General features: G+C 37.1%; 1 protein-coding gene across 6 annotated transcripts in view; it reads left to right on the top strand.

The window, feature by feature from the left end:
- BLTP1 (bridge-like lipid transfer protein family member 1) overlaps positions 1-18076 on the top strand; it is a 119975-nt gene that overhangs the window by 99863 nt on the left and 2036 nt on the right. For 4 of the 6 annotated variants that reach the window (XM_074905139.1, XM_074905140.1, XM_074905141.1 and 1 more), the window contains 16 exons: positions 445-637; positions 2796-2957; positions 3076-3215; positions 4260-4461; positions 4856-5059; positions 5175-5354; positions 8204-8341; positions 8719-8979; positions 10052-10202; positions 10486-10643; positions 11165-11357; positions 11538-11755; positions 12385-12636; positions 13206-13409; positions 14477-14671; positions 15564-15698. In XM_074905139.1, coding sequence (XP_074761240.1) covers positions 445-637; positions 2796-2957; positions 3076-3215; positions 4260-4461; positions 4856-5059; positions 5175-5354; positions 8204-8341; positions 8719-8979; positions 10052-10202; positions 10486-10643; positions 11165-11357; positions 11538-11755; positions 12385-12636; positions 13206-13409; positions 14477-14671; positions 15564-15698 — 2986 coding nt within the window. The remainder of the gene's footprint in view (positions 1-444; positions 638-2795; positions 2958-3075; positions 3216-4259; positions 4462-4855; positions 5060-5174; positions 5355-8203; positions 8342-8718; positions 8980-10051; positions 10203-10485; positions 10644-11164; positions 11358-11537; positions 11756-12384; positions 12637-13205; positions 13410-14476; positions 14672-15563; positions 15699-18076) is intronic. The other 2 variants (XM_074905142.1, XM_074905137.1) reach the window with 2 other exon arrangements.

The following is an 18076-nucleotide window of genomic DNA, read 5'->3' as shown; positions in this document are numbered from 1 at the left end:
ACTCTTGGAATATTTCATTGGTTTTGGTTTTTATGCAGCTTTCTGTATGCCCATGTTTAGTAGTGCAATAGTTTCACCGTGCAGTAAGACAGAAAGCAAACTATGTGGATGGGAACAAATAGTTGGTGGCACAGGATGTGTATGACATAACAGAGCAGAGAAGCAAGCTTTAGGCACTGTTCCTAAATAGTAAATTTCCTCTGTTTCTCTGTTTCCTTGATTATTTTTTTCCTATAGCTTATTAATTTATCTTCTTTTATACAAGGATTTCAGATCTTTACGTTCACCAGCTATATCTGTAGAACATGAATTGGAATGTAGTGTATCTCAAAATATTTTTGTAAATAATGAAAAAAAAGTTTTTAAGGGAAGGAGTGACACCAAACCACTGTATAGAAATTGACCTATTTGTATAAAATAAATCCTGCTTTCTTTGCTTTCCAGTTGCACTACAACTCTAAGACTTTAAAGACTGACTCGCCAAATACTTCTCGAGGATCCTCTTTGCCAAGAACTCTTTCCAAAGAGTCCAAGCTGTATGGTATGAAAGATACTGCCACATCTCCTCCTTTATCTAGCACTGTCCACAGCAAGACTAACACCTTACTTCCTCCCCAACCCCCACCCATCCCATCAGGTACTTATAGACAGTAACCTTCTAAAACAATCATGGATTTTATCTTTCCTTCATGTAATCTACTAGTTCTAGACCTGTCTGGATATTACCTGAAGTACTGTATTTATCAAGTCTCAACTTTTGGTTGGAGAAACCTGATTCCAGAAGCATAAATGCAGTTCATAAAGCTGCATTTTTGGAAATCTCTTGCCGAACCAGTCTCAGTAATATCTCTGTCGTAGTCGCTATATCCCAGGGATGGGCTATCACTGACGTCTCTGTTTTCATTTAACAAAATAATGCTTATTATAGGAAAGCAAAGTTTGAGTATCTGTATAAAAAGTGAATGTTGACTGCTTTATTCTTCATAACTCAAGAAAAAAAATTCAGATGAATCCTTGCTTCCATATAGTACACTATTCAAAGAATAATTTTAGCTTTTAAGTGCCTTCTGCTGCACGAGTAATGTGTAAACTATTGCTTTCTGGAACCGGGTTACTTCTTGTAGTACTGAAACAGTTGTTTAGACATATTTGTGTTAATCAAAATACCAGACCAGTGTCATCAACTGTTGCAGGCCCTTAAATAACCACGATTTGGAGTAACATGAGTTTTAGTACTTAAAGTTTTATCTCCAATGATTCCTGTTTGCAAGCAGGAGTCCATTGTTACATCATGTCAGATCTAGAGGTATGTAGATTGCACCTCCAACTTCTGAGACATTCACTCTTCTCTTCTTTGGCATTTGACTATTTCTTTAAAAACAAAGCCAAACCTTTGCCAAAATTTGCTGAGCAGGCAAAATTAATAACTGAAGAAAGTTGTTTGTGGATGTTTTGTGGTTGAGGTTGGTTTTTTAATAAAACCAGCAGAGATGCTGGGAGAGAACAGTGAAATGGGGACACCTTCCTCAATTACCCATGCTGTTGAACCATTAGCTCTTACTCCTCTAAGTGTCCATCCTTTTTATGATTACTAAATGTTGTGTGATCTTGGTTTATACTACTTTTCTTCAATTTTGTCCTGTATTTTCCTATCCTCTTTCCAATCTTTGCCTTTTAATGTTTATCTTGTCATGTCCAGTTACTGAGTCTTACTGGTTTTATCTCTGTAAGCTCAACATTTGGGGGGGGGGGGGGGGGGGTGGTGGTGTTACAGAAATTAGACTTGTATGATGATTTAAATGTCTCCCTAAACTAGGGATTTCAATTACTGTATTTCTTTATGCATTGAATTTTTATAAATATTTATTAGTTCTGAATTGTTTCAAAACACATTTATTATTTCAGTTACTTTTTTAATATTACTTTTCCTCTGGAATTGAAACCACCTTGTCTTACTGTCTTTGGTCTCCAGTAAGAGCAAGATAAGACATCTAGTAAGAGGCACTAGACAGAATAGCACATAATGAAAATTCAGTGCTTGTTTTTTTAGCAAATAAAAGGATTTTTAAGCTCCATTTTAGTCATTCAGTTAATGTTTATCTTTTTCTTGGAGAATTTAAAATAGGTATCTTAATTTATCTCCATTCTACTAGCTGTACTATATAGAGACAGTAATTGAGCTGGTCCTAATACCTTCTGTGCGTATTTATATTTTAGTGAGTGTGAATCCAAATTGTAGCCTCTTTCACAGATTTTAGAAGACAACAATCCTTTTATTAGTTTATACTCAGGCTAGCTCCAAGCTTTTAAAAGCGCTGGTTTAGAATCTTTAGTTAATCTTTGCATAGATAATAGTAGGACTTGCCATTTACAATTTTAATGTTTTTTTAATGTATTTTCTGTTTAAACTGTCATTCTTCCCAGGCTCACGTATTTTTTTTTTACTAATTCAACTTTCATTTCCAGTCAGCTATGGTTACTTTGCATTGTGTATTTGGAAAAGAATTGTATGTCTGATTTTCAGTGCTATTTTAAAAAAAGCGAAGAGGCAACAAGAGTGCTTGATCAAGAACATGCGCAGTGGTATTACAATCAAGCATGACACACTAATAGTTGGTTTTGCAGAAACTGAGAAAACTTACAGCTTAATTTTTATTAACCAATCTGACTTACGCCTTTCCAGATGGTAATACAGAGAATTGGAGAAAACGGCTATTAGTCATCAAGTATCTTATGTTTATCAGTTACTGTTGAGTGGTATTACATTAGACAAATTTATCTTTTAAATGTTGCAGCCAAAGGGAAAGGAAGTGGTGGAGTGAAAACTGCTAAACTGTATGCATGGGTTGCGCTCCAGTCATTGCCAGAGGAAATGGTGATTAGCCCATGCTTACTGGACTTCCTAGAGAAAGCTCTTGAAACCATTCCAATTACACCCATTGAAAGGAATTACACAGGTAAGTTGCATATTTCTATTGTAGTACTCTGTGCTTTTTCTTTTTTGTCTTCTGGAGACATTGAGCTGCTCTTCACGTTAAATTCCACTTTCTAATGAGTTCTTGTACTTGTTAAAAGCTGTTAGTTCACAGGATGAAGACATGGGGCAATTTGATATGCAGGATCCCTTAGAAGAGTCCACAACATCGTTGGTATCATCCTCAACATCAGCATATTCATCCTTCCCTGTAGATGTGGTCGTTTACGTACGAGTTCAGGTGAGATTTTACTTAATATACTGAATGTTGAGTTAACTTCAGTCATGGTCTTTGAGACAATCCATTCTTCTAAGTTTGCTTTTTCAAAAATAAAAAATATTTTCAAGTGTCCTTCCTGAGATATTAATGTCCAGTGTGATGATAAAATAGGACTTCAGCAGAGGTTCTGCAGTATTTTAGTCCCATGGAGACCAAAGAAATGAGCTATTCTGAGAAGTCGTAAAAGTCATTACTTCTTCCTTGACTCTTTCGGACTTTTTTGGAAAATATCTTTCATAAGTAGTATTTCTATTCATTATTTATAGGTACCGTTACAAAACAAAAATAATAAATAACGATTTTCTCAGTTTATATGGAAGATGTAGGAATGTACACTTATCTACAAGGCATTATTCATACTGCTTAATATTTGATGTGTCTGGGCTTTTTCTATGTGTAAGAAAGAAAAGTTCTGCTGCAGTGGTTCAGAGCACTTCAGCTTCATCTGAACATTGCTACTATATTTTTCACTTTGCTCAAACATTCTTTCCTTATATAAATTTGATTAGGTTCCCAAACTGAACAACATATTCTAACAGGTGTGCTTTTTTTTTTATGCCTATGAAAATTAACCACAACAATCTGTAGCCTCTCTCAGCTTTTACTTGCAAACTCATCTAGCCAAGAATGTGTTGAGGGAAACGGAGGATTTCAGCATCTGCTCAAGAGATTCTGCATAGTTCTCACATGAGATGAGCTATGAATTGACTTGGGGAGGAGAAAGAGAGGGGGGTGTAGATGTCCCCTGCTGCATCCAGGCTTCCTGTGTCTGTTTTCCAAAAACTGATCCAAATAATAGTTCTGGTATTGGAGGGATTCCCTGAAAATAATGTATCTATATCAACTTGTATACGGTTACCTGACTAATTCTAAAACCAGTCTGAAAAGGCTCTAATTTGGTAAGATTTAAAAAATAAATACATAGCACTTCGTAAGCCAAATTTGGGATGTTTTTAGTATTTTGTATTTGTTCACTGAATGTTTTATTTTGTTTCTGCCTTTCAGCCCTCTCAAATCAAGTTCAGTTGCTTGCCGGTGTCAAGAGTTGAATGTATGCTGAAGTTGCCTTCCCTGGATCTTGTTTTCTCTTCAAACCGAGGAGAATTGGAAACTTTAGGTACAACGTACCCATCAGAAAACCTGTCAGTTGGTGGCAGTACTTCACAGAGTGGCTCAAAGAATTCAGTTAGTAAATCTGGAGCACCAGGTAATATGTGTATGGATGTTTATACAGCTTGCAGCATAAATAAATACAGTATTATGTGGTCTAAAATTAGAGCAGAAAAGCTTTTACACACCCTAAGGCTAGACATTTATGTATTGGTGAGTTCAGTAGGATTTCCTCATGTTGTATCAGTTTCCCCTTGAAAGACTGCACAGATGCCGTGTATTGGAGTTTTTCTTGTGTGGGTTAAGCAAGTTCAGTTATCTCTTATAAAGGGTTAGCGTCAATACATAGAATATTTAAGCTACATTGCTGCTACAAGGACATGATTTGATGTGCATTTGGTCTGTTTAATGTTGCTGTTAGCAGTATTATTTCACATTTGAAAATGCTTTCATGTTAAAACTAACTTTTGCAAAACCAAATTTGACTTCAGGTTCATCACCTGGACTAGGCAGCCCTCTTGGCAGAACACGGCACAGCAGCAGTCAGTCAGACTTGACTACTTCTAGTAGCAGTTCTTCAGGCCTGAGCTTTACTGCCTGCATGTCTGACTTTTCCCTTTACGTCTTCCATCCGTATGGAGCTGGAAAACAGAAATCTGCTGTTACTGTTCTAACCCCTGGATCAGGAGCCTTAGGTACAGAACAAGGTTTTGTTTGCTTTAATGAACATTTTTCAAGTTTGTCTTGGTTTTCTGCACTGAATATTTGACAAGGTCACAGAAGATTAAACTTTTTCCTTTCTATTTCTAGGTAATGTGGATGAGGAACCAACTTCGGTCACTGGCCGGAAGGATTCTTTGAGCATTAACCTGGAGTTTGTGAAAGTCAGCCTGTCACGAATAAGGCGTTCAGGTGGTTCCTCTTTTTTTGAGAGTCAGTCTTCAAGCAAAAGTACCAGCAAGATAGATACTACATTGATAAACATATCTGGTAAATGGTTGTTTATTTTAATCCCATCTATTCAGCTAATTAGAGAACTGCTGCTCCAGTGATAGACTTCACTCTCAGCAACTTTTACAGATGTTATATGAGAGCCGTCTAGTCATAGTGTGTAGTAAAATTTCTGATCTTTTTGAGTGAAGGAGGGATTGATACATTAAATTTTAATAGTACTTGGAGTACCTATTTGCAGATGCACCTTTTTAGCCTCCTGATTCATTTAATGTAACTAAATGGGCTTGCTCAAACACATCTCTGACATCAGTCCACGTGATTTAATGTCACCCTTGAATAGTACTGGCTCTGGCTAGGACAGAGTTAGCTTTCTTCAAAGCAAGCCATATGGTGCTGTGCTTTGAATCTGTGGCTGAAACAGCGTTGATAACACACCAGTGTTTTGGCTATTGCTGAGCAGTGCTTGCACAGCCTCAAGGCCTTTTCTCTTTCCCACTCTGTCCAGGAGGGGCCACACCAGGACAGCTGACCCAAACTGATGAAAGGGATATTCCATAGCATATGGTGTTGTGCTCCATAATAAAAGTTCAGGGAAAGGAGGATGAAGGGGGGATATCAGTGGTTATAGCATTTGTCTTCCAAAGCAGCTGTAAGGTGTGCTGAGTCCCTGCTTTCCAGGAAATACCTCAACATATGCCTGCCAACGGGAAGGCGTAAATAATGATTACTTTTTTTTTTCTTCACTTGTACGCACAGCTTATGCTTTCCCTGTTAAACTGTTGCTACCTCAATCCACAAGTCTCCCTGCCGTACTTCTGTTTTCTCCCTCTCCCACAGGAGGTTGGAATGAGTAAGCAGCTTGGCTGTTAGCTAGGGCCAACCCCAAACAGAGATAAAGCCTAAATTGTTTGGGTCTAGTTAGCTTTAAGTTGTTATTTTAATTGTATTGCAGGTATTTCTGTCAGGTATTATCAGAAACAAGTGATCTAAAGTCATTATTTAGTAGTAATATTAATATGTCAACTTTATTATATGGTCCTACCATGCAAAAGAACATGGTTATTTTCCACCTAATGGTACAATGTATCTTTTTATTGAGCTATAAAATCCCATAGCCTATATTAGCTTCTAGAGTCTTTGAATAGTATTGTTTGTTGAGCAATATCTATGCCCTTCATTTTTTAACCCTGTTTCTTGAGAACCGCTAAAGTGTGTATGACTGCAGTGTAGTAATATGCAACTGCATGAACAGCAATGAGATGGAGCATGTAATACAATCTATTCTCACACAATTTTCTTCAATGACAAAGTCAGTAGCTTGGCTAGCTTTTAAATATTTTTATATTAGCTATACCAGTAGTTCTTACTGTTACACACACACAACCCCCAATCCTTCTTCCTAAAATACTTCATTTATTCCTCACTGTCATGTATCATTAGAGATCAAATAGTGGGTTTGAAATCCTCAAACTCTAGATAAGTCATTTCACTTTGGTGTGGCCATTGCGAATCTGTTTTACCGATGGTGATCACAAAGAGCGATGATAATCCAAAAATGTACGTTTCTTAGCACTATCAGCTGAAGGGACTACAAATCACTAAGAAAAAGTGTATGATGAGGGTTGGGCTTTGGGGCTGGGTTTCTTTTCACTTGTTTGGTGGAATTCTGCTATGTCTTCTCAGCGTGATACACTGCACTAACTTGCTTGTTGAAGTTAGAAAGCAATTGCAGTATGCCCACAGTGTTTATTTAGTATAGCCTCCATAGGTCTTCATATACAGGAGTGAGCAACAAGGGAATGACCTTCAGCAGGCTGCCCAGTGCCTGAGTGTGAACAAACTTTTACATCACAGTTCCACTGGAACAGAAAGAAGAATAAACTCAGATTCTCACTTCTGATTCATCTCTTTGTACATTTTATAACAGAGATGAACTAGTATAATAATAGAACTTCATGTTAAATTTATTCCCAAAGTTGGTTAAGCTTTCAGTTGGACCTAGTTTGGTAAACACTAACCACCCATTTCCGTAGTCCTCTCATCAGAAACAGGTGTTTCAACAGCTCCCTTTTGTTACCTGAATAGGACAAAATCTTGTACAGACATTTGCCCTGTTTTTTCTTTTTTTATATGAAGACAAGAAATAGTCTAGTTTTCATGAATGTTCCCATATAAGAAAAACAAACAGTGGATTATGTAGCACAATGAAATATGGTATTACAGAGATGATATACTGTTCTTATTAAAAATGACAGCTGAATCTCCTAGATCACAAGCTGCTTTCTTAGTGTTCTTCATGTTTTGGGGGTTTTTTTCAGTGTGACATTTGCTGTGCGTTGTTATCTTAATTCTGGCTGCAGTGCTGCACGTCTAACTCGGTGATGCAGTTCTGCAGTCTCTGTTCAGTTACTAGCTGCCAGATTTCACCACCTTGCCACCTGGTGCCTATGAAGCTACAGTGAGAGCTGGACTCCTGAATACTCAACCTTGATGTAAAAGTGGGGTTTAAAGATTAGATATTTATTTATTTATTTCCCCATACTGCACATGGGATCCTGACATACTGGGCAAACAGCAGAATGGTTGTGATTAATCTGTCATTACAGCCCTCAGGTGAGGAGTCTGAGGCATGTACAACACAAGTAGGACCCAACATCAGTTACATTCTTAGGTTCTATCTTGCCTTTATGAAATGTGTTTGTAACTAATACTGGATTTGGAGAACTGGAAACACCTCAGGAAAAATATTTTTCCTTACAGCAGAAACTATACTATTAGGTGAAGAAGTATTTTACTATATTGAACACTTATTAAAGAGATTTGATTACCAAAACCTGTTACTACTGGGTGTCTACAGTTGTGTGTATATGCTTTTTCTTTTTCAGCTGTCTGTGATATAGGATCTGCTTCTTTTAAATATGATATGCGCCGACTCAGTGAGATTCTAGCCTTTCCAAGGGCTTGGTACAGGAGAAGCATTGCTAGACGGCTTTTCCTAGGTGATCAAACTATAAATCTGCCAGGTAAGCTACTGCTTCTTATCATGAAAATCCTTTTGTACAAGGGGTTATAGTAGGAATTTTATGAAGACTTATTACCTACGTATTATTACATATGTGACTAGATATAAATGTATTATGATCATTCCATATGTAGTCACTCTGGTAAGTTTAATAGAAAACTCTAGAAAGAAGAAATGGGAAATTTCTGAAGTAGGTCACTGAATTATTTAAAGATCTTTGATTAATGAAGACAGTAGAAAACCTTTAGTTATGGTAAATTAAATATGTTTTGACACTGTCCAAATGCTTCTTGGGAAGATATTGTTAAACAATAATGGGAGGATATTGTTAAACAAAAATTAATTAGTTCTGCCTTTCATGTGCTGCTTTTTTTCTAGTAGCATCGGGCCCTGGAACACCAGATTCAATTGAAGGAGTAAGCCAGCATCTTTCTCCTGAATCATCACGGAAAGCATACTGTAGGACATGGGAGCAGCCCTGCCAGTCTGCTTCATTTACACACATGGCACAGTCACCTAATGTTTTTAGTGAACATAATGCAAGCAGCAGTATGTCACCTGGGACAGCATCTCATAGCTTAAAGTCTCCAGCTGTTACAAGATCCAGGAGTGTGTCTGACTCTTCAGTGCCTCAGAGAGGTTAGTAGACAATGGTTTCTTCCAGGTTTTTTTAAGTATTTCCATCAGTTTTAAGAAAAAAGTATGTCATTACTGCTCTGTAGAAAGTAACCGTAAAATATTCTTTTCTACTGTGCCTGGGAGTGGAGAGTCAATGGCTTAGAGAAAGGAAAATGTGGATGAATCAAAGTGTAGTTTGTTAGCATACTTTCTATAAAATTGCAGTTTTTTACTAGAGCAGGAGTTGTTTATCTGGGATTAGACGCGTTCTCCAGCTTAATTTGATTGCGTTATAATCTTGGCTCTCTATTCTCATCCGAGCAATTACAGCTCTGTCAGTTACTTCATTTCATCTGAGACTTTGGGCTCATACTAAGAGGTCTAAATAAGGGTAGTTTCAATATAAGAAATAAAGTAACTTTTAAAATCTCTTCTACTACAAATGTTTTTGTATTGTATCTTACAGGAGTGTAGGCTGTGTGGACTATGGCATTAGATATAGATAGGAGATTTAGAAGTATGGTGCATATTTTAATCTAGGAAAAATATCTGATAAAAGAAAGGGGCGGTATTTTGTCTATTTAGAACACAAGCAAGATGTTATATATGAACAGTTTTTAGAAGACACATTTAGAGAGAAAGATTAGAGTGGCTTGTTGATAGGAGATGCAATTTTGTGCAGGCTTATAAGAGTATTGCCAGGATTTTTGTGAGAAGAGCAAGGAAAACCCTACTACTTGAAATTCTGACTTGTGCAAATAACTGCTACCTGAATATTCAAATACTAATAATTCATTTTCTGAATACACTGGTATTTTTAAACAGCTAAATAATGTAAAATATGCTCTTGCATGACTGACTGCAAATCAAAAATCATTTCTCTTAAAGATATTGGTAAAAAATGTGTAAAATGAATCAATTTCAATGAGAAAGCAATGCATATTGCAAATCCTCTAGTTCTCACAGTCACTCGTGGTTTTCGGGCACTCCTTAAATAGGGTGTTGGTCTTTTGTAATATGTACAATGGATATATTCTGGCAGTTTCTCCTAGCATGTGGAATAATTTAAATTTCTGTCTACTTTTTGGTTTAGACACTCTCTCAAAAACATCAACTCCATTTAATAAGTCAAATAAAGCTGGAAGCCAGCAAGGAACACCGTGGGAAACACTGGTTGTATTTGCTATGAACCTAAAACAATTAAATGTTCAAATGAATATGAGCAATGTAATGGGCAACACTACGTAAGTATAAAACAAGGTCAAGTATGTTTTGACAGATGGTGTTGTTTTGGGAGAAAAAACCCACAACATTTTCCCCACAGACTGTTAACAGCCTGCTTGTCTTCTAGCTTTAAAATCCTAACTTTTTCAGTTTTGAACAGTGAAGCTCCTCATGAATACTGCTAGATGCTTAATCCTGAAATCACATAGGCCTAACCACATTCTTACTGCTTTCCAGTAAATACTTTCCAGTTTCTCTTTTGACAGCCTGGAAAACGGTTGTCTATTTTCACCTCTGTTCTAGGTGGACCACCAGTGGTTTGAAAAGCCAGGGTCGTCTGTCTGTGGGTAGTAGCAGAGATCGGGAAATTAGCATGTCTGTTGGCTTGGGAAGATCACAGTTGGACTCCAGAGGGGGAGTTGTTGGAGGTACCATAGACGTTAATACCCTGGAGATGGTGGGTAAGTTGGAAAGCTGCCGGGTATTAGTATATGCTCCAGACAATAAATGTGAAAAACTAAAGATTATACACAGTACCTCACTTTGTAAACCTGTTACTATATAAAAACTTTAGATTCTTACTTGTGCATTCTGGCTATGAAACACACTTCCAATTGAAGGGACAGCCTTCTGATCAAGGGCTGATTCAGTCTCAGGGTTACTCTAAAATTACACTATTTAGTTGTGCAGTCCCCCAGCCCTCTTCAACTGTCTGGACAGATGGTAACTGAAAACTCTGATAGCATTTCAGCTCCTTGTAGAATTTCACAAGTGCTTACAGTCTGGGAAATGCAAAACTGCCTTTGGAAAGAGGCGAGGTGTTCTGGTCCTACACCAGTTATAACCTCCCCAGGCATCTGGAAAAGCCAGTGCCTTCTCAGTCGCTCTGTATCATGTGGATGACATAAGGGTGGTATAACTGGAAAACCTGATTTTCTTATCTTTAATGCTGTATTTCTGTGTTGCTTTGGTTTTATTTCAGCTCATATTTCTGAACACCCAAACCAACAGCCCAGTCACAAAATTCAAATTACCATGGGTTCTACTGAAGCACGTGTTGACTATATGGGGTCCAGTATCCTAATGGGAATCTTCAGTAATGCTGATCTTAAACTACAGGACGAATGGAAAATTAATCTGTATAATGCTTTGGACTCGAGCATCTCTGATAAAAGGTAATACTGTTTGAAATGTATAATGTTTGATAAGGTCAGATTCTGCCTGTTTGTCTTGTGTCCAGTAACGCTACCAAAAAAATGTGTCTGCTAGAAAGCAAACGGTTCCTTGTGGGGTTTTTTTGATTGTCAGTAGGAAATAGATTAACTGCTAATGTTCTTGCTGTTTTTAATATCTAGTGAGATATTTGTCCATGGAGACTTGAAATGGGATATCTTCCAAGTGATGATTTCAAGATCAACTACACCAGACCTAATAAAAATAGGAATGAAACTCCAGGAGTTCTTTACTCAGCAGTTTGATACAAGCAAGCGAGCTTTGTCCACCTGGGGACCTGTTCCTTATCTCCCTCCCAAGACAATGGCCAACAACTTAGAGAGAAGCTCACATGAGCAATGTAAGTGGTACAAAAAATATTATACTTCCCAAGTAGGATGTTTTAATTGCAAAAATTCATCTGAGCAACTTTATACATGCAAGTATATCTATTTGACTTGAAATAGTTTCTTCAGTACATTTTCCCTGCAAATTTGGGCTGGCAGTAACCTTTCAGTGAAGAATGTAAATATCTCGAGTACCCTGCTAGACCTGGGGCACAATAATGAACTAAATTATGTTATTTTTAGGTTTTAGTTTAGAAAAGGTAGTTTTTTAAAGAAATTAAAAAATATTTTTTGCCATTTTCAAACTATTTCAATAGAGTTGAAATAATTTTCAAAGTCTATTTCATAAAAAAACATTTCTACTTGGAGTAGCAGGGAAATTGTGATGTTACTCTTACTATCTATTAATGATGAACTGAAATCATAATTTGTCTGAACACAATGAGTCATTGATTTCCAAGTATGCTTGTTCAGGTACTCTTAAGCTACAACCATCTTACATCACAAAGATGAAACTGCATCAGTGAAACAGATTAGAAATAATGCCTGTTAATTCTGTGCTTTATTACAATTATAAATACGGCAGCTATCTTTTCTTTCTCTTTCCTAAAGTTTGTTCTGCTATTGCATGTTTACTTTCTAGTGCTGGATGCAGCCCATCATCGCCATTGGCCAGGAGTTTTGAAAGTGGTGTCTGGGTGCCATATATCCTTATTTCAGATGCCACTGCCAGAAGATGGCATGCAATTTGGAGGATCCATGAGCCTGCATGGAAACCATATGACGTTGGCTTGTTTTCATGGACCTAATTTCCGCTCAAAATCGTGGGCCTTGTTTCACCTTGAAGAACCCAATATTGCGTTTTGGACAGAAGCCCAGAAAGTTTGGGAAGATGGTAATTTAAACCATTTCCTCACTTCTTTAAATTCCTTTTAAATGAGTTTTAAGAATGTATTGGTAACATAAGAAGAAATCAAAGAAAAATTTATTTTATGATGGAATCAAGATTATTTTCCAAAAATATACCACTTACATAAAACAATAATCTGTTCCCTCTCCATCTTTACCACAGTTTGCTTTATCTGTGGAGTCATGCAAAGTACACTTTCAAATAGACTAGATATGTCCCTGATAATATGCCTACAGTGTGGATTGTCTGCCTTGTTAATTGCATGTCTGTGCTTATGTAGTCCTCTGTTTCTGAATGATGAATTTGGATGGTCTTACTGCTTATATTTGTCTTCATATTGAGAAGATTTTACTGTCTGTAGCTTCTGAGAATTTAATTTTTCTATTGTTTGCAGGTTTTATACCAGTTTTTAACACCACGGGCATACTAATTATCAATGTTAAATACCTGTGTGAGGAGAGGAGAGTAAGAGGAGAAATCCTACTACCCTTAACAAGCTTCTTTTTCCATTTTTTTTTCTCTCTCACCCCATGCCACCCACACCTTCACTGCAGGTACTAGTGAACACTCCACGTACATTGTGCAAACCCTGGACTTTCATTTGGGCCATAACACTATGGTCACCAAACCATGTGGAGCCCTCGAAAGCCCTATGGCAACGATCACAAAGATAACAAGGCGCCGCCATGAAAATCCCCCACATGGAGTTGCCAGTGTGAAAGAGTGGTTCAATTACGTTACAGCCACAAGGAATGAAGGTTAGATTCATGTTCATTAAGTTTTGGGATTGGTCTGCTTGCCAGGCAGTGCAAATGGTGCTCTTTAAAAACTGCTAAATTTCAAGTGGGCTACAGGGAGAAGGGAATTTGAAATAATGGAAGTTGTTGTTTCTTGAGAACCTTATGGTGAACTGTGGAGTGAAACACAGCACTATGCTGAACAGCTGGAAGTGTTCCTGAGCTATGTCCTTAATTCAAACTGTGCAGTAAAGCTCCATTAGTGTACAGGAAGTTTATGTATCTGGCATTGCAGTTGTTGTAGTCTTTTCCTCTTTCACTATATGCAAAAATTTTCTTGTTTCACGTCCAGTTGTAACATGAGGATGTATTTCATTGTATATGAAGGATTTATGGATTAAGTTGAAGTAGGAAGGTATTTTAGGCTTCTGTTACCATTATGACTAATACTTGGAAACTGCTCATCTGCCTAAAGTTTTTCAACCTTCATCTGCTTCTAGGCCTTAAAACATTTTGAGTCATATTTTTAAATCATTGTTAATTGGAAAATAAAACTTTCAAGATAATGTTAAAAGAAATCTTAAAATACAGCTGTCGCTATTTCATTCACAAACTGTAGAATCAGTAGATTATATCAATAGAATTTCTGTGAAAGGGCAAATAGCAGAGTATGGCATATAGTGAGAAATGTGCAGATGATAGTTTCTTGAAAAAATATTTTAAAATTATCAATACACTAATATTTATTCCTTTTGAAAGACACAACAGGATGTAGTGGTTGAAGCTCACAAATAGAGGCACTGTCTGTGAGATATTTTTATGTAGCCCTGTTTTGCTACGTCCAGAGCATTTACGTTTATAAGCTACAACAACATTTGATTGTTTGACCTTTTGTAGCCATGCTTTTGGGAAGATAAAAGGATATAATCATGCACCAGCAGTTTTACAAGGAAATAGTAGCCTTTCTTAACTTTTTTGTCTTGTCACAATTTTAAGAACTGAAAACTAATTCATATGACATTGCATGTGTACTGTGATAAAAGTCTTGTGACAAAGTTGGATTCAGGAATTTCCCATTGTCCATGTAGAGTTAAACCTGCTTCGAAATGTTGATGCTAACAACCCAGAGAGCAGCACAACAGTGAAAAGTTCAAGCTTGCTAAGTGGCTTCAGAGGTGGCTCCAGTTACAACCATGAAACCGAAACCATCTTTGCATTGCCAAGGATGCAGCTGGATTTTAAATCTATTCATGTTCAAGAGCCACAAGAGCCTTCATTACAAGGTGCAGTAAACCTAATTTGTTTTATCTTAATTATCATTTTTATCCAAAGCTATTTCTCATAAATCATGAGTTAAACACACAGCTACCATGCTGGTAAGAGAAGAGCATTCAATCTGAGAATTACTGCTGATCTGTAAGAAAGGATACCATTTCATAATAAAGTGTAGAAGGAATTTTTCTGAGGATGTGAAGCTCTAGTCCAGAGACTGGTCATTATAGAAAAAACTTGCTAAGAGATAATTATGAGTATTTCAGCTAGGCTGGCTGGCTTTAGGTGGTTGGTTTTCTTATTTTTATTAAAATATTAAAGAGGAGGGCCATTCTGAAAAGGGGAGTATAAGATAGGAACCTAAATTTTACGCTCTTGTTTTCAAAACATAAGATTCAGATTGCAATTGGAAATGGTGGGAAATGAGACTTTTGATGGTATAAGACATTAACTAGATGTTAATCTTGACTGAGCTGTGGTTTTACTCCATACCTCACCCTGGATAATACTGATACATAAGCCAACATGTTGGTTTTTGGTTGGTTGTTCAATAGCCAAACTAGCAAATCTGCCATTCGCTTTTGTCTAAAATCTTGCACTGATAGCATAGCACAAGCTCTAGGTCAACTTTGCACATTGGGGATGATCAAGGTTGCTACATGGTAGTATTTCTTTATTTTCAAAATATTTTATAAAATACCAGAAGTTACTCTGATAGGAAAAATCTCTAAAAAATGCTGAGGCTGATGAACACAGGTGTTAATTGTGGTTCTTCCTCTCTTTTGCGTCCCTGATTCAGTAACAGCAGTGTCATTTCAGATGATGTGTGTTCATATTCTCTGTACTTCTGTGTATAATGTGTGTACTTGTAAGTGCGTTAATACTATTTTTATCTGACTGTAGATACAAGTGTTAAACCAAAGGTGGAATGCAGTGTAGTAACTGAATTTACAGACCACATCTGTGTAACTATGGATGCTGAATTGATTATGTTTCTGCATGACTTGGTATCTGCTTATCTAAAAGAAAAAGAAAAAGGTAAGTTGTTATTTACAAGGTGATGCTCGTCTGCCGATCTGCAGTTGTCAAGACTATTTGATAGTATTTCACACTTTTGATTAGAGTTGACTTGTTAGAAAAAGTTAAGCCTAAGTTTGCTTCCTCTGTGATCAACAGAAGCAGTATTAAATCTGCTTCTTGAAATCTGGACTTAATAGTATGAAACAATAGTTACCTCTTTCAATCACTGATAAGTGAAATTTAACTGTAGAATAATAAAACGTTTTTTCTTGGTTGTTTTAGACTGAAAGCCAAGAGCTATTTTGGCACCTCTCAGAAAGTTCAACATCGTTCAGGAAATACTTGAGCTGATTTTAAGTCAGCTCCTGTAGGGCTGGAAACAGAATAGTTGTGTACAAACTTAAAAACCTCGTAGTGTCATTACACTGATGTGCCACCACTGTGCAGGGAGCTGTACTAGTATCTCTGTGTGGCACTCTGCTACACTGTGTAGGTGCAGCAGGTTGTTCAAAAACAACTGGTTGCCTCCAATGCAGCACCTACCTGCAATATGCTGCAGAGAACAGACATATCCTCAATTTCTGTTCTTTCCCCACTACTGATGAACTTGTGCTAGTCACTCTTAAGTCATAAACTTGCTCCTGTTTTGACACCTGATGTTTAGTTTTTCTTTATGTAAGATAGTATATGCAGATGAAAACTACTTTAGGAAGTTACGTTACTTATATTGCAGTTCCTTCATCAATTGAGTTTCTTTCAAGACGTGTATTTTTCTGACTTCAGAATACTTTTCCACGTGAATATGTTCAATCGCAGCATGCAAATTTGACACGTTCATTCTTAAACAATATGTGGTCTTTACTAAGAGCAGCAAATTAAAGACAAATGAGTTTGATGTAAAGTGCAGCAAACAGATTGATTTTTGTTGTTGCAGACAAGGTGAATAAACAGTGCAGTGATGAATGACTAACCTGCATGTGGAAGGGAAGGTCATCGTCTAGTGGCTTTAATGCTTTACAAGTACTTATTCCCATGATTATCTAAAACCTACTAAATTAATTAGGAATTGGAAATTGTAACAGCACTGTGAGTGTTGATCACAGATAAAATTATTTCAGATGTTACATTTACTATAAGTAGGATAGAATAAAAGGGTATTTCAGTTGGAAGAAACATACAACTGTCTAGTCCAGCTGCCTGACCACTTCAGGGCTGACCAGAAGTTAAAGCCTGTTGTTAAGGGCATTGTCCAAATGCCTCTTAAACACTGACAGGTGTGGGGCATTGACCGTCTCTATAGGAAGCCTCTTCCAGGGTTTGACCACCCTCTTGGTAAAGAAATGCTTCCTAATGTCAAGCCTAAACCTCCCCTGGCGCAGCTTTGAACCATTCCCGTGCGTCCTGTCACTGGATACCAGGAGTAGATCAGCACCTCCTTCTCCACTTTCCCTCCTCAGGGAAGCTGTGGAGAGCAAATACTTACCTGTTATGTCAGATGAGGCATCATCACTGAAATGAAAAACTGCTTATCTGAAGTTTTACAACTTCTGATCTTAAGTTTTTCCAAATTTTGCAACAGCAGTCCTGCTCTAGACTTTAATTTCTGTACTTTACTCTTGTGGCAGCCTTAAAGAAATATGTGACACAGTCATGTATGTGAAAGTCACATATTTTGTTTTTCTGATGTGTGTCAAATTCAATGTTGGGCATAGTATTTTTCACTTACTACTGAACTGTATAGAAAGTCTAACACATTCATGTGATGTAACATGTTGTGATGTATAAACATAACTTAGATGATGTTAGAACACCTTAAATTATGAAATTTTATTTTTATAACTAATCATATCAAAATCTGTTTACAGGTAATTGTATACAGCTCAGCTAGCAGCGCTTCCTAAAAGCACTTTATAGTAAAATGTCCAACAGGTGCAGAAACTAGTAAAAGGGGAGGATAACTATTTTTGGTGGAACATTGTAAAAAAATTTGTTTACAAGCTATCTTAAATCAAAATTTAATCCAAATTCACAGTTTTGTTTTTATTTTATGAAATACGTTGTTTGGAGGAGCAGGAGCTGCTGTTCCTTTCATGTATCCCAGGACTTAAACTGAAGTAAGATCTGCGTTCAGATCCTCTTGGTGCCTTTGGACAAAGCTTTAACTTACTTATTCCCCTGCCATCCTCCTCCTCAGAGACTACTCTCTCAATCTAAAGAAATATTCTAAACTAGGAGCATGTCTGAATTTTGCTTAGGGGACGTAATATGCTTTGTTGAATGCCGTGACAGATTTGAAAGCAAGCTTCTCTATATGGATGCGTTGGGCTGACAGAGAGAGGGAAGAATCCTACGTTTCATTGTTACCCAGTGTCTGTTACAGTTTTCACAGCATAATT

This window comes from Athene noctua, chromosome 4 (assembly GCF_965140245.1).
Source record: "Athene noctua chromosome 4, bAthNoc1.hap1.1, whole genome shotgun sequence".
Classification (NCBI taxonomy): domain Eukaryota; kingdom Metazoa; phylum Chordata; class Aves; order Strigiformes; family Strigidae; genus Athene; species Athene noctua.
This window is presented reverse-complemented; position numbering and strand designations above follow the sequence as displayed.